Source organism: Alosa alosa, chromosome 17 (genome assembly GCF_017589495.1).
Source record: "Alosa alosa isolate M-15738 ecotype Scorff River chromosome 17, AALO_Geno_1.1, whole genome shotgun sequence".
Classification (NCBI taxonomy): Eukaryota; Metazoa; Chordata; class Actinopteri; order Clupeiformes; family Clupeidae; genus Alosa; species Alosa alosa.
This window is the reverse complement of record NC_063205.1, coordinates 24,199,985-24,216,693: the sequence shown is the minus strand read 5'-3', so window position 1 is coordinate 24,216,693 and position 16,709 is coordinate 24,199,985. Positions and strand designations below refer to the sequence as shown.

Genomic DNA, 16,709 nt, shown 5'->3' with positions numbered 1-16,709 from the left:
GGACTTAAAATTGGTAAAATATGTCTTGTCTTCACCGTGGGATAGTGAGAAACGTAATTTCGATCTCTTTGTATGTCTGGAACATGTGAAGAAATTGACAATAAAGCTGACTTTGACTTTGACTTTGACTTTGTGTGTGTGTGTTAAAACCACTGAAAGTGTTGTGAATCAGAATCATTTCTGTAAATGTACATACTGTGTATTTCTTATGGTCATTTGTGATTTGTGTACCCATGTGTACCCTGTGTGTGTCTTTGGTCTGTATGCAGTGTATCCATTGTTTATCCTTGAATGATTAGAATTCAGTAGGCACTGTCTAGGGACCTTTTGGCTTATCCTCAGGTGTGACTCTCTATTGTATAGAGGAGAGCAAGGATGGGGGAGCAGACCTCCTATTGTCACTATTTGGCCATGAGCAAGTTGGGGTGTTAAAACAATATGTGGCCAGGCCTTTGAAGCTTAATTAAAGAATAATAAAGCTGACCAGGCCTGATGACACAACAACAAGAGACCACATCCCCACACACCACACATTTACATTGCGTATTCATAGTAGGTCGTAGTAGGAGGTTCCAACCGTGAGATTAAAACTTTGGATTAACTTGGATTCAAGTTTTGCTGAGAGATCTTCATCATCGTGTTGACGGCACACTCTTAAGGTAAGGCAATTGATATTTTCTGGTGGTGAGATATAGGGAGTTGAGTCCTAAATAGTCCTTGTCAGACTATCGGGCTCCAGCAGGGAGCTCTGTTGGGCGTTAGTAACAAACTTGTTTTGTTCCTGTAAATGGCCCGTAAGTATTACTGAAAATACTTTCGTCTCTATGAGACCCCGGCGTTAGAACAATAATTCTGTAAATAGCCATGTATGTTTCAGACAAAAACATATTCGGTCCTATGGACCTATCTGGAGCTTATCGGATTAAGCTTTTCAGGGTAGCTGGGGAAATGGCCACTCTCCATTTGACGGCTACATTAGGGGACTGCTTGCCTAAGAATCTCTCACCTGAAAATGAAATTGCATGAGAGTGTTGCTGGTCATAACAGATGTATGAAACCATCTTTAGATTACAAATGTATATTTGGATTAATTACAACTAGTTTGAAATTGGATTGATAATGCAACTATTTAAATTATGGAGACTTATGATGGATGATCAGGATTCAAGTAATATTTGCCCCATCTGCAAAGATCTTAATGTATTTTATTTCTATGATTTTTGGGGAACACAATTGTAAACATTTGCAATGAGCATGTCTCCAGTGTTTTTAACATTAACGATACAAATTGAAGAATTTGACGAAATTTGTTGTTTTTTCCCCTTTTAATTTCCCATACTTCACATACCATGAATGTATGCTTTAATTCTGCATTCCCGATGAAGCCTTTGAACATAGATAAACAAAAGGGTTTATCTATTAACTAATATAATTTCTATACATTCTTTGATTCTTTGATTTGATTCTCTTTGACTTTGAATTTTATTTTTGTAATTTTGTTGCACCTTTATTTCTTTATATTATTGTTTATTTCAGTTGATTTCCTTTTAAGTTTATCCTGCCTAGTAGGAATACTTGGTCAGATGATATTGTTACAAGTTTGTCATTTTAGTAACATTTCCCAATTCCATTATAGGTGATAAGATGACAGGAGGATAATTTTATATAATCACCATTTGAGCCTTTCCTGGCTGTGTTTTTTTTTCTCGTTCTCATTGCTTTAATTTCTGATGGCTTGCCTTAACTGCTGATATATTTTAATTTCATTAGAAAACTTATGGGTTGAAATTTTATTTGCATTTATATGGTTTGTTTGTTTGTTTTGAAATGATTTATTTCATACATTTACAAGCTTTGCTCCTAGCTACCCACCACTGGATGATATTTGATGTCTACAAGCAGAACCTCACCATGTTGTTTCATACAATGACATCGTCCTGTAGTTACTTTGTTTTGTCATCGGATTCGGAGGCGGATCTGGTGGACAAGGGTGTACCACCGATCCGAAGGGGGGTGGTTGATGGTTGATAACAATGGTGATGGTGATGTGTTTAAATAGCCTGTTAAATTATAGGTTGAGGACTTGGGCTCTAGGGATCGACCGATATGGTTTTTTCAGGGCCGATACCGATATCAATTATTACCAAAACAGGAGGCCGATAACCGATATGTTAAACCGATATGTCGGTTGTCAAAAAGGAGGGTAGATAGTAAAGGCGATATGCTGCTAAAAAATAATTCAAAAGCATTTAATTATGCAAACTTCTTTCTTCTTTTAATACACAATTGTCTATCAACTTGCATCACAAGTGTAAATCCTGTGTATGATGTTAATCCAAAAGCTGAGTGATAGCAATTATTTTCATAGACTAGGCCTACACAATGGGCTATGTGCTTGTTTAGGGACCTGTCACAAAGAGGATGCTTTGCCATCGTGTGTGTGAGTGCACGGAGAGAGGGAGAGGTGCATGCGTGATGGCAAGTGTTACGGTTGAATAGTTTAACAAAACAGTTTTAAAATAGTTCTTAGGCTATTTAAGCATGCAATTTGTGTCCATATGTAGGCTATAAACTACACTTTTGTGAGCCTAAAAGGCACGTTAATAGCCAGCTCAGGACGCGATTTACTTCAGGTCGGATTAAATTACGGCTGGCCCTGGGTGCCTGTAGCCTGGTCTTTTCTGACAGTCCGTTTCAAAAAGGAGCAACTAGACTTTTTGACGTTCACTATCGCATAATTTAGGACTTGTCTACTATGTAGGCCAATATGTAGGGATATGTAGGGATAACGTCCGCCGAGGTGTCCCGTTATTAACAATTAATGGACGAGGCGGAGGCAACTCCCGACGCGCAGCACCCGAGTTTATAGGCTAACTAGGCAAAACAACATATCACTAACGTTCATCAATCGGGAATTCGCTAAATGAAGGAAGTGGGTGCTTTACTTATTGATCCGGATCAAAGAGACAATAGCTTACAAAGCTAAGTTGCAATGATGTGACTCATTGCAACTTCAGCAATGTAAGGTACCTTTACCTTCGAAAAAATAGCTCCGTACAGCTGAAGCCCAGTCTACAGTCTGCCTCAGTGAGAATCCTAAACTTTTTCTGTGTTCAGTCTTCGATCCTGATTGGCTGCATTCGTGCTAACTAACAAATCAGACGGTGTAGTGGGCGGGACAATGCTCTCGACCACAGAGTAGCAAATTCAGGGAATGAGAGGCGCTTTACAGACAAAGTAGCGCGTTTCATTCTTTATCCATTTAAAAAATGACCGATACCGATTATTATAAAAATACTAAATATCGGCCCTAATAATCGGCCCGGCCGATAATTGGTCGATCCCTATTGGGCTCCTCAAGAAACTTTGCTTCTCAAGAACACTGTTTATGGATGAAATGTGTTGGTCTTTATACAACTTAATGAGATGCCTACACTGTTACTATCATCACTAGAAATGTTACCACTGTCATAAGAAATGTTTACATTATTACTAGGAATTCTGTTCTGAGGCATCACATGCCTCAAAGTTCATGTACTATTGTTTGCGTGTTTGGAGGTATAACTGAGAGGTCAAGACAGGCCTGACTGCAGTTGACGTCATCTTTGAAAAATGTTAAACTCCACTAAATGATCCTTTGCTTATTAGTACTGGAATGACCGCTAAAACCTTTTGCTCCAAGCTACATGTATTTTCAAGATCTGTTTACAGACTCTAAACAAAGACCCAGACCCAAGAAACATCCTGGACACATGTCTCACTTCCTCCACTGGCTTCTCATGTTTGGGACAGAAGTGTGATGGTGAAAGACACATCTTATCGAAAGGGGGACAGCCCTTTGATCTGATCTCCAACCCCACCCCTGAAGACCTCAGCAGACTTCACAGTGTCCTTGGGAGAGCCGCTATGCATTTTGGAAGTCTTGTGTACCATTCCACAAAAGGATCTTGGTCGGAATATCAGAAGAAAGATTGGATTACCGCTCCGCTTGGATTACCGGATTAAGCACATTTTTGCACCCACATACACATTCTAAACATTGTGCACCACATGAAGCAACCATGTGATGTTATTCTATTGCATTGTGCACCACAAGAAGAATAGAAACTGGCTTTGGTTGCATTTTCTTAGCTATTTCTATGGTAGATGATGTCAGTCTTCCTATTGTTTTTATTCTCCCATAATCTGTAACCTCCTTCCACACCCTAAAAGTCCTCTGTTTGTTAATAAGCTATGAGCAAGTTGGAGTGTTAAAACAATATGTGGCCAGGCCTTTGAAGCTTATTTAAAGAATAATAAAGCTGACCAGGCCTGATGAGACAACAACAAGAGACCACATCCCCACACACCACACCTTTACATTGCATATTCATAGTAGGTCATTCCTTCTCTTTGTGTGTAACTTAAATATGGTAGACTTGTTTCTGTATAGTTAGAGTATACTGGTGAAACCCATGATGGGGTGAAACAAACATGCATCTCTCCCTTGAGGGGCACTGGCCCCTCATTGAAAAGAATAAAAGCCTGGATCCTGATATTCCATCGTCCTGACTGAGTCTTAAGAGAAATATGATAGTAAAAAAATATGCTATCACCACATATCTGCCGAACCGTTCATCCGATTGATTTCAAACTTGGTAGGTGTCTTGCTACGGGCACGAGTAAGAGCAATGCCAAGTTGACGTTGTTTGGATAAGAAATGCAAAAGATATTGTTAAATATATCAGTAAGAGAAGCAAACATTGAGTTCGCCGCTCTTCTGTAGCCACTCCCCCTCTCACTCACACTCTCACTGTGACCAAAATATGTGACCAAAACGCATTTATAATTGCGCTTGCTGACGTGCCACCGACTAAATAAGTGGACCAGCTAACAGTGTCAAGAAAGGTCTGATCAGTAGAGCTGCTTTGGTTAAAAATAAACCTCTTCATTACATTTTGCTGGAACCATGTCCCTGGTTCTAGTTCCTAATTCCCCTGTGCTGCAACTCTGCACCCATTCATTCACCTGGGAACTTTGTTTACTGGACTACAGGACAGTGGGGGCATTTGCTATATCCAAGGGGGTTGTTGGCACAAACATTTCCTCTCACATGTAATAAATTAATGCATAATGTTATCCGCGAGTAGTTGACACAGCTAACCACCAAAAACCCAGCTGTTCTAACATTAGCTTACCAGCTGAGGCTCTTAAGCTACATACATGCTGCTAACTGCTGATAACTTTGCCTGTTTAAAGAGTTTTGTCTCCGCGAGTGGCTTTGTTGTGATAAGAACAAACTAGTTAATCTGCATGCATGCGTATTGTGATGCGGTGTTGATGATGCTAACCTTTAGTTAACACCGAGCTGAACATTCGGCCGCATTTTGCGCTGCAACAATCTAGTTTGTTCCGATTCACAACGTAAATTTCATGTCCAAGTAAAGATGAGAGGAGTGGGTCTGTGTGTGTGTGTGTGTGTGTGTGTGTGCACGTGGGCGTGTATGAGAGAGCGCACAGGACAAGGACAAGCCATGTCAGTGCCACTGTATAGGCATAAATGTCTACAAGGCTGGAAGTTCAACAAATATAGGCCAACTAATGTGATTAAAATAGTTAAATAAAAAATATTTCATTCATCAATCATATTCAATCACCTAATGCCATCATAACATAGGCCTAGGCTCCAGGAAAGAACAGTTTATGTTTAATTTATGTAATTTTGTGTTGGTCATACTATAGAATGATATATTGCTTGTCTTTGTTGAATAAGACAGAAGATAGAGAGTTTAAAAATAATCGCATATTGCATCGCAATCGCAATATTGGTGGGAAAAATTGCAATTAGATTATTTTCCATAATCGTTCACCCATACATGTAAGCATGATCATCTCTTTTCTAGCTTTCTTTCCCCCAAAGATTCTAGAGCAGTCCACACCCCTCTTGCATGAACATCTTCTCTCCCTCCCTCCTTCTCTGTCTCTCTCTCCCTCCTTCCTATCTGTCCAGTTGCTGTCTAAGTCCCTGGCAGCTGACCGCTGCAAAGCCCATCAGAGCCAAGTATGCGTTGGACGGGCTCCAGCCAGCAGTTTTTCCCTGGAAAGCACCCTGCACACACACACACAAATACAAACACACACACACACACACACACTGCATTTCCCCGTTCACGGTCTGTGAAAACTGGGCTTCTGTTTAATGGGTTTTAATGACTCTTCATCAAAGGGCCAATCATACTGTTTGTCAAATTAAAGCAGCATAAAGATCCCCAGACAGAGCCTGGATGAGCCTCATTGCAGGAACTCTGCAGTGCTTCCAACCAAAGCTGCTCATCAAATCATAAACTTTCTTTTTTTTTATTTGAAGTGGGGCTGGTGTAGCCTGGAAATATCCAGACTCTCGTACGTACATTTCATTTGTACAGAGAGTCTGGCAGATAGGGAAACGTTTGCAACACTTGCATTGTGACGGGCAGTAACTTTGAAATCATTGTTCCAGCCTTACCAATCATATTGATCCATACCGTTACTTCCTACTTCACCTAAACTTTACAAACTGACAATAATACTGGCATGTGGGTCTACCTTTGCTGTAAATAATTTTTTCCAACTGCATTTTTTGATGTTTGCACACAATGTAATGCATCTGCAGTAGGTGCTGTTACAAGTAGAATTTAAGACATATTTAAGTTAACTTCGCTTGGTTTCCTTATTATTTATATTGTAGTCATTACTGATATTTTTGTGGGATTTTGGAAATAACAGATAAGTCTAATGTACTCCCCACCCCCCCCCCATGAATAATCGTTAATTGATCATTTTTGCCATGATCGAGCAACTCTAACATGTGTGTGTGTCTTCTCTCTCCTGTAGAGCTCTACCCCACTGAACGCTCCCCATGCATTATTCCCAAAAAACACAGGCCGTTTTCCAGCACATTACTCTGTCATCCACTGCCTGTGTGTGTGTTGGAAGGGTGCGTTAAAGGCACCGTTTAGCAGCTGCTCGAGTCCATCTGTGTGCTCTTGCACAATTACATACACACACAAACAGCCATCCTGAAGCACGCCACCGTTTAGCCCTCAAAACACACGCACACACGAACACACACTGAGCTCTATTAACAGCGCTTAACAGTTTGACCTTGAGCAAAACGTCCAAGGTGAAGATGTAAGAAATGAATGAACGTACATACACACACAAGGGCCCACATGAAAACACACACTTACATACATGAATACATATAGACATGAGAGTGCACACAAAGACACAGGCGCTGCGCATACACGCACACACACACACACACAACACACACACACACACACACACACACACACACACACACACACACACACACACACACACACACACACACACACACACACACACACACACACACACACACACACACACACACACACACACACACACACACACACACACACAACAACATGAAAACATGAAAACACACACTTACATACATGAATACATATAGACATGAGAGTGCACACAAAGACACAGACGCACACGCATGCACGTACACACGCACGCACACACACACACACATCTGAGTGCCTGTTCCGTGAGGTAAAACATGACTGGCGGGCATGCTTGTGGTCTTTAGGGAGCAGCAGTCTTTGATCTAGGTCAGGTCTTTCTCTCTTCCTCTCCTTTCTCTCTGTCCATCACTCCCTCCCACCGTCTACATCTCCGCCCCACCATCTCTCCATCGCTGAGGGCTCGAGTGAGTCCCCAGTCCCTGCGGCCTGTCGCCACCACTCTGCATGTGGCACAAATCAATGCCCCCTTTACAAAAAAAACGAGGGTATTTATAGAGGAGAGAGGGAGGGAAAAAAGAGAGGGAAAGAGGGAGAGAGTGAGAGAGAGAGATGGACAAGAGAGTGACGTTAAAGATGATATTAAAGTTAGAAAAAGATAAAAAAAAAAGGGCATGCAAGGCAGTGAGAGAAAGATGAGAGTATGTGAAGAAAGAAAGAGAGGGGGAGAGTGAGTTGGAGTGTGTGTGAGAGAGAGAGATAGAGAGATAGAAAGAAAGAAAGAAAAAAGGAAAGAGAGTAAGAAAGACAGAAAGAAAGAAAGAAAGAAAAAATAATGGCTACATCGCTAAAATAGCCAACATGTTTCAACCTCTTCAGGGTTTCATCAGGGCTTAAGGAGACACTGAAATTACCCTGGCCTTGCTTTAGCAGAGACCCACACTAGATATGGCCAGTTAAAACCACCACACAAATGGGGGGCGCTGTGACGCAAGTGATCACATTCGAGATGGTTTTTTTTGCTAGTGTGCTAGTAAGGTCTAAACTACATACAGTACGTCTACACTAATTAAACTAACTGTCCCCTAGCCCTGCTTCAAAGCACATAAATTTGACAATTTGATATTAACCAATTGCCTCTCATTGGGTCGTCAATAGCCAACAGCTGTTCCTGATTGGACAGGATAGGACTGGCCAGGGCTTGTTAAACTTCAAAGTAAAAGTCATGTTGTGATTTCCTTCCTCCAGTGAACTAAACCAGTTAATGTCACAACATGTTGCAGAGTACAGTATGACTACTAGAGTGTGTGTGTGTGTGTGTGTGTGTGTGTGTGTGTGTGTGTATGGGTGGTAAGCCAAATGCAGCAGGTGAGACACGACATGAAGAGGTTTGGTTTGTTTTGGTCACGACCCAGGACTGTTTTGGGATGGGATTAGACAAGGTTGTGCACATCTCCCAACAAAAACAAAAGTACATGAGCAAGCAGAGCAGGTGTTTGAATCAGACTCGTTTAGCCTGACTGTTGCCACTGTAAACTTCAAACAGAGAAACCTGAGCATCTGGGTAATGGATTGCCAACACCAGCATAACGCTACAGACACTAGCAGAAGGGAAACAGAGCCAAGTGTGTATGCATGTATCTGCAAGTGTGTAAGTGTGTGTGTGTGTGTGTGTGTGCGTGCGTGTGTGTGTGTACACATGTATGTCTTTCTGTGTGCCTTTATTTGTGCTTACATACAGTGTGTGTGTGTGTGTGTGTGTGTGTGTGTGTGTGTGTGTGTGTGTGTGTGTGTGTGTGTGTGTGTGTGAAATCCTAAAGGACATAACAATGTTAGAGGTTAAAAAGGAATTTCCAGCCCACTGCCTCCACGGCATTCAGGTCCATTCCTCTGCTCTGGGGAGACCATGTCCTAGTTTCCTGAGTTCTGCACACACACACTTGCAGATACATGCATACACACACACACACACACACACGGATACACACGGATACATGCATACACACACACACACACACACACACACACACACAAACTTGGAGCCATTATCTGCAAGTGGAAGGAATCACAGTAGGAATCACGGCCATGCACAGTATCCCCACGCAACATGTCTGACCTTGGAGGTAGAAGGTACAATTGGTACAGAGAGAATCATAGGTGATGCTCTCCACCGCCATGGCCCCTATGCCCGCTCTATTGCTGAGGGAAAACATGTGGAAGCTCGTTCAAAGTTTGCTACACAACATTTGGACAAGCCTAGGAAATACTGAGAGAATGTATTCTGGTCAGGCGAGAGGGGCCCGTCCACACGGAGACGCTTTTTAGGTTAAACGCAGAGGTTTTGCTTCGTCTTGGCCGAGCGTCCAAACGAATCCTGTAAACGCACTGCCCGAAACCGCACTTTTCTGAAACCTGGTCCCAGAGTGGAGAAATCTGAAACCGTAGCCCGTTTGAATTCGTTTAGACAGCGAAACCGCACATCCTGCTTGCGTATAGATGATGTCATCACCACACCTCAGCTGCCCTGGACTTGCACTTATAGTATTGCCTAAAAATACTAGTTTTCATACATGACATTACCTACGATTACACTCCGTAAGATAAATATCACAACTGGTGCTGCGCAGCGCTGATAGCTTATGACTTGGTGGACTGAACACTGTTTTTTCCCGGTGTTTTTTAATGCATTCTAGCTACTGTCAGTGACGCGAGAGAACTTAAGTTATTAGGAAAGTGCGGTGTAAGTTTAGGCTACATTAATTTGTGCATAGTGCCAGTGTCATTCATTTATTTTACATGTCTTACAACATATATACATGCATTCACAGTCGAGTGAAATCAGATATAAGCATACAAAGATGCTTAGAACTCACGTTAAGCCGATGGTAGCACACTGAATGCAAATGCACGATTTGATTTGATGCAGGCAAACGTATTGACTGTTACTAACGAAGGTTTTATAGCAATATTATAAATGTGGCACCAGAATAGCCTAGAACTTGGGTAACCCTTGCGTTTAGTAGCCTAATTGTGGTGATAGCCAAAACTAATGTGAATCACGGACTATCCTACAACCAAAGAAAGTAAAGGTGATTAGTAGGCCTTTAGCCAAATAAAGGACGGGACTGCATCCTTCACAAACCGTAAAATAAAGTTTATTAGTTTTACAGTTGACTACAGTTGACAGTTCACCATCAGTCCACACAAACAATTCTGGTTTCCTTGCACTAGCCATTTTGTCATAGCCTATTCTGTCTGTTTGTAAAGCACAAACTTTGGTCAATTTCTGTAAAGAAACAGTGCCACCTATGGGCCTGGGGTATGAAGTAACGTGTTGAGTCGTGTTGAGATGGATCCGTTTGGACGCAAATATTCTTGATGCGGTTTCAGAGAAGACGGAGGAAAAAAAGATCGGGTTCGTACGTGTGGACTAGCCCTAATTTGCATTTTAGAGTTACTGTAGTGTAGTCATCAGGCCTTGCACAATCAATGCCTGCTGCAGCTGCCTGTGTAAGCTTGCACAGTAGCCGTGGAATGTCAAAATAGTGTGAGACCATGCAATTACGTGAGGTAATCTGTATGTGCCAATGTGTGTCTGTGTATGTATATGCATCTATCTGTGTTTGTGTGTGTGTGTGTGTGTGTGTGTGTGTGTGTGTGTGTGTGTATATCTATCTCTAAGTGTATGCATCTATCTGTGTGTGTGTGTGTGTGTGTGTGTGTGTGTGTGTGTGTGTGTATGTGTGTGTGTGTGAGAGTGAGTGAGCAAGAATGAGAGAGATAGAGAGACAGAGAGTGAGAGAGAGAGTGAGAGAGAGAGCAAGAGAGTGTGTGTATGTCTGTGTGTGTGTGTGTATTTGTGTGTGTGTGAGAATAAATCACCTAAATTAAAGACTGTAATCTTGTAAATGTCTCTTAAGAGACACGCAGGGGAAAAGTTTGCTCCCCGTCCCCAAAAGTTTGCTCGAAGAAGAACTCAAAGTGTTTCACGCTCGACAGCCTCATCTGTGAGGAGACTGACTCTGTGGTGTTCACTGTATATGTGTGTGTGTGTGTGTGTGTGTGTGTGTGTGTGTGTGTTCATGTATGTATGCATGTGTGTGAGTGTGTGTGTATGTGTGTGTGTGTGTGTTTATGTATGTATGCATGTGTGAGTGTGTATGTGTGTGTGTGTGTGTGTTTGTATGTGGCGTGCATGTGTATTTCTGTGTGCATGTGTATCTCTGTGTGCATGTGTGTGCGTTTGTGTGTGTATGTGTGTGTATACTCACGGGATGCCAATCTCGAAGATGTTGTTCTGAATGAGCTGCTTCCCAAGCATGATGATACTGAGCTGGATACATAACTCAATGAGACAGCCACCTGGTGCACACTACACACACACACATACACAAACACACCAGGCAGATATTGTTTAGGCAGTGAAGCTATTTAAAGTCTCGGTTACACTTTAGTTGACAGCATCGACATAAGAGTGACATGACACTGTCATGAACGTGTCATAAACAAGTCATAAACTTTTATGACATAACGCTTTTTTATGACATTCGGTTTTTGTCATAACAAGTTAGGGTTAGGGTTAGTATTAGGTTTAAGTTTAGGGTTAGAGTTAGGGTTTGAGGTTAGGATTAGGGTTAGGGTTCATGTGTCATGACAGTGTCATGCGTTCATGACAATGTCATGTCACTCTTACTGTCGATACTGTCAAGTAAAGTGTTATCAAAGTCTCTTGATGAACTTAGCACAGAGAGTTAGACATAGTGGACTATTTGGAAACACACACACAAACACAAACAAACATGTCAACGCGGAGAACTGATGATCTGAGAGCAAAACAACTACGAACAGCAGGGAGACACAACACACCCTAGAGGCCAGTTTAAGTACTTACAGTATAGTTCACTATACAGTATAGTAGTTATAACTTCTAATAATAATAATAATAATAATATAATAATAATAATAATAATAATAATAATAATAATAATAATAATATGCTATACAATACAATAAAATAATAATGAAAAAATATAGCCGCAAGTGGCAATGGCGGGCCCGAGCACCTGCGGGCCACAACCCGTGACATTTCAGAATCCAACAAAGCACAGACGTGGTGCATTTGTAAAATGTACATATTTGATGTGTCTGCTATTTGTTTTTGCATGTTATTTTCTGGCACATTTACTTGCTTGGCCATTTCAGATTATTTATTTTAAGCAAAGAACATTTCTGAAACACTTTTTGGCCATATGGTGGCGCTATATTAGGAATTTGAATTACACATGTGAATATCATCACAATAATGATATCCAATATTTTTCAAAGTTTCAGATCAACCAATATAGGCATTACCCATTTCTGGCACATTTTCCTGCAAAGTAGGCCCATAGGGTCTCTGGATATCATCATAATTATAATATCTATTAACCTGAGAAGTTTCAGACCATTCATTCAAAGCATAGAGCATTTCTGGCATGTTTCCTGTTTGGCCAGATGGTGGCGCTATGCTAGGCATGTGAATTATATGTGTGAATATCATCACCATAATGATATCCAATATTTTATAAAGTTTCAGATCAATCACTTAAGGCATTGTCCATTTCTGGCACATTTCCCACTTGGTCAGGTGGTGGCGCTAGGCCAGGCAGGCCCATTGGGTTTCTGAATATCATCATAATCATAATATCTATTAACCTGAGAAGTTTCAGACCATTCATTTAATGCACTGTGAGTTTATGACACATTTCCTGTTTATATGGTGAGATCATGACATATTACAACATATCAAAAATCCCTTCACAATTTAACATCAGCGACATCTTGGCATAATGTTTGCCAAATTTCACATGAATCTGACAAACCGTCTAGGAGCATTATGTTAAAATTGATCATGTGACATCAGTGTAATTGTCATTCTTTCTGTTGCCAGTTGGTGGCGCTATGCCAAACATGCATTATGGGCATGTGAATATCATTATTAACATGGTTTTCAATGACCTGTGAAATATAAAACATTTCAAGCCATGCATGGTGAATTATGACACATTTATTGTTTATGTGGAAGGGTTTTAAAATTAACTAGAAATGCAATTCCAAGGAATTACCAGTGCATGAAAATAAAGTAAAGTTGTGATGTAAAATATCATGTATAGTTAAAACAGATAATACAGAGATGGTTACTACGGTGATGCTAGGATAGACATGGTGGTTGCATAGCTTAATAAAAGTTGATAGTTTAAAAGTAGACTGTTTAAAAGCTGAATGTAGATAGTTTAAAAGTTGTTGATAGACAGCTAGTTTAATAGATAGTTTAATGATAGTTTAAAAGTAGACCGTTTAAAAGTTGAAGGTAAAAAGTTTAATGAATGTTGATATTCAAATAGTTTAATGGCTGTGTATAGGTAGATATTTGATGATAACTAAAAGTTGGAATGGCTCTAATGTTTGCTAGCAGTTATGCTAAGATTTTTAACTATGCTAACCATGCTACTTAGCTAATGTTTTATAGCAGTGCTAGCAATGTTAACATGCTAACCATGCTACTTAGCTAACTTAGCTAACGTTTTCTAGCAGTTTTGCTAAACATGCTAATCATGTTAAGAATGCTAACAATGCTAACCATGCTACTTAACTAACTTAGCTAACGTTTTCTAGCAGTTTTGCTAAACATGCTAACTATGTTAGCAATGCTAACATGCTAACTATACTAACCATGCTACTTAGTTAACTTAGCTAATGTTTTCTAGCAGTTTTGCTAAACTTGGTAACTATGTTTACAATGCTAACATGCTAACCATGTTACTTAGCTAACGTTTGCTAGCAGTTTTGCTAAACATGCTAATTATGTTAGCAATGCTAACAATGTTAGCAATGCTAACATGCTAACTATGCTAACCATGCTACTTAGCTAACTTAGCTAATGTTTTCTTGCAGTTTTTCTAAATATGTTAACTATGTTAGCAATGTTAATATGCTAACTATGTTAACCATGTGACTTAGCTAACCTAGCTTATCATTTTAGTAGTTATGCTAACTATGCTAATTAATAAGCTAACAATGCTAACATGCTAACTATGTTAACCATGTGACTTAGCTAACCTAGCTAATCATTTTTGTAGTTATGCTAACTATGCTAACTAGCATGCTAACAATGCTAACATGCTAACCATGTGACTTAGCTAACCTAACTAATCATTTTTAACAGTTTTGCTAAAAATGCTAACGATGCTAACATGCTAACTATGCTAAGCATGCTAACTAGCTACAGTGGGTAGGAGTCATAGTTGATGACAAGTGTTGACATAGTTGATGACAAGTTAAAAGTTGTTGATAGACAGCTAGTTTAATAGATAGATAGTTTAACTAGGAAATGTAATTTCGAGGAAATTACCAGTGCATGAAAATATAAACATACTGTATATTAACATAAAATGGCAAACAAACTTTTATTTGGAAACAGTTGGCAGGAGTCATAGTTGATAACAACTGACAGTTGAAATGGCTGAACAGTTAAATAGTTGAGTAGTTTAAATAGTTAAATTATTTAATAGTGAATTATTGTAGTGAGGACATTTATTTTCAAACAGTTGGGCAGAGGAAATAGTAGTCTTAAGAGAGCCAGATTGTATGCTTAAAGCCTGAGACAGAGTATATAGTTTAAAAGTTGAATGTAGATAGTGTAATGGATGTTGATAGACAGAAAGTTGAATGGATGTTGCTAGGCAGATTGTTTAATGAATGTTGATGGATAGTTTAATGGGTGGATGAGTGAATGGTTTGAAGAGGATGAATGGATAGAAAGTTGGATGGAATGTGCCTTATCCTTGTAGAATGGAGAGACACAGAGAGAGTTGGCCTACTGTAGTTAAGCAGAAAGCAGTTGATACAGGTGCAATCAATTTAACTGGCCCTTTGATGGGTCCTAATAGTGAGCAGCTGGAAGTTGATACAGGTGCAAATCAAGTTAATTAGTCCATTGTGAGGTCTTAGTGCTAATGCAAAGTCTATGGGGAAAAATAAGCTTGTTTTTTATTAATATCTCAAAAAGTATAAAGTTTACAAAAGTGAAAAATACATTCCCCACGTGTCCTTTTCAAGACCTACGTTACAAAGTTTGAACTAAGTTTCTACATTAAACAGTTAAAGCTGAATTAGACGCAACCTGATCTGTTTGAAGACCTACGTTACAAAGTTTGAATGAAGTTTCTAAGTTAAACTGTTCAAGAGAAATTGCGTACGGAAAAAGTTGTAAGCGGAATAAGAAGAAATTGCCTAGGAAGAACAGTACACTGCATTTTCATGCACTGTAATAAGAAGAAGTTGCCTAGGAAGAACAGTACAGTGCATTTTCATGCACTGTAATAATTTCGCCATTTCGTCAAATTACAACATATCAAAAAAAGCTTCACAATTTATAATCAGGAACATCTCGGCGTCATGTATACCAACTTTGACATGAATCAGATAAACCGTCTAGGAGGAGTACGTTAAAATTGATCATGTCCACAACGCACAAAATCTCAATTACCTCACTTCCTGTGGGCGTGGCTAATGGCATGTTAATACAAAAGTTGTTTGCAAATTTGGTGTGCGTATCTAAAACTACATGCCAACCACAAGTCACAGTGACATAAGGGGGCGCTATGGAGTTCCTGGGCAACGCCCGGTGCCAAGCTTTTATCCCTGTCTATTCACTGTATCACTTGATGTGTGTGCCAAATTTCATGCGTTTTCACCCATGGGAAGCACCTCTTTTGGCATCATGATTAATCACATATTTCATCACATATTAGTCTGCACAAAATCCCAAATACCTCACTTCCTGTTGGGCGTGGCTAATGCATTGTCCATACAAAAGTTGTTCATCTTGGGGAGATACACACACCTACCAAATTTGGTGTTTGTAGCTGAAAGTATATGCCCACCACGGGATCAGTCATCTAAGGGGCGTGAAAGGGCTTAGCGAGTCTATGGGCCATACCCGGGCCAAGCTTTTACCTAGCTGCTTTGTGTGACACCTGATGTGTGTGCAAATTTGAAGACTTTTCGATTATGTTAACCACCTCTAAATTTTGCCAACCACGGGATCAATCACCTAAGGGGCGCTAAGCGAAGTCCCTGGGCCACCCGGGGTCAAGCTCTTGTACCTAACTGCGATGCCGGACACCTGACGTGTGTGCCAAATTTCAAGAGTTTTCGACCATGGTAACCACCTCAAAAACAGGAAAGCAATTATATTATATTATTAACCCTCTAGGCGCCACAGTGGACTATAGTCGACAAGATGCGGTACTGAATAAAACAGCCGATTTAGTCAAATAGGGTGTCATATTTCGTTCGACTTCCACTCCACTAGATGGCAGACATGTCATACCGTCATCCCCGAAGTCGAAAAAAAAGGGCACGCTTTAAACAAAACTTTCTAGCTACAGCGCATTGAATCAGTGTGTGAAA

General features: G+C 40.2%; 1 protein-coding gene across 2 annotated transcripts in view; it reads right to left on the bottom strand.

The window, feature by feature from the left end:
• ano2b (anoctamin 2b) overlaps positions 1 to 16,709 on the bottom strand; it is a 114,214-nt gene that overhangs the window by 24,694 nt on the left and 72,811 nt on the right. For both annotated transcript variants that reach the window (XM_048268632.1, XM_048268633.1), the window contains one exon: positions 11,528 to 11,628. In XM_048268632.1, coding sequence (XP_048124589.1) covers positions 11,528 to 11,628 — 101 coding nt within the window. The remainder of the gene's footprint in view (positions 1 to 11,527; positions 11,629 to 16,709) is intronic.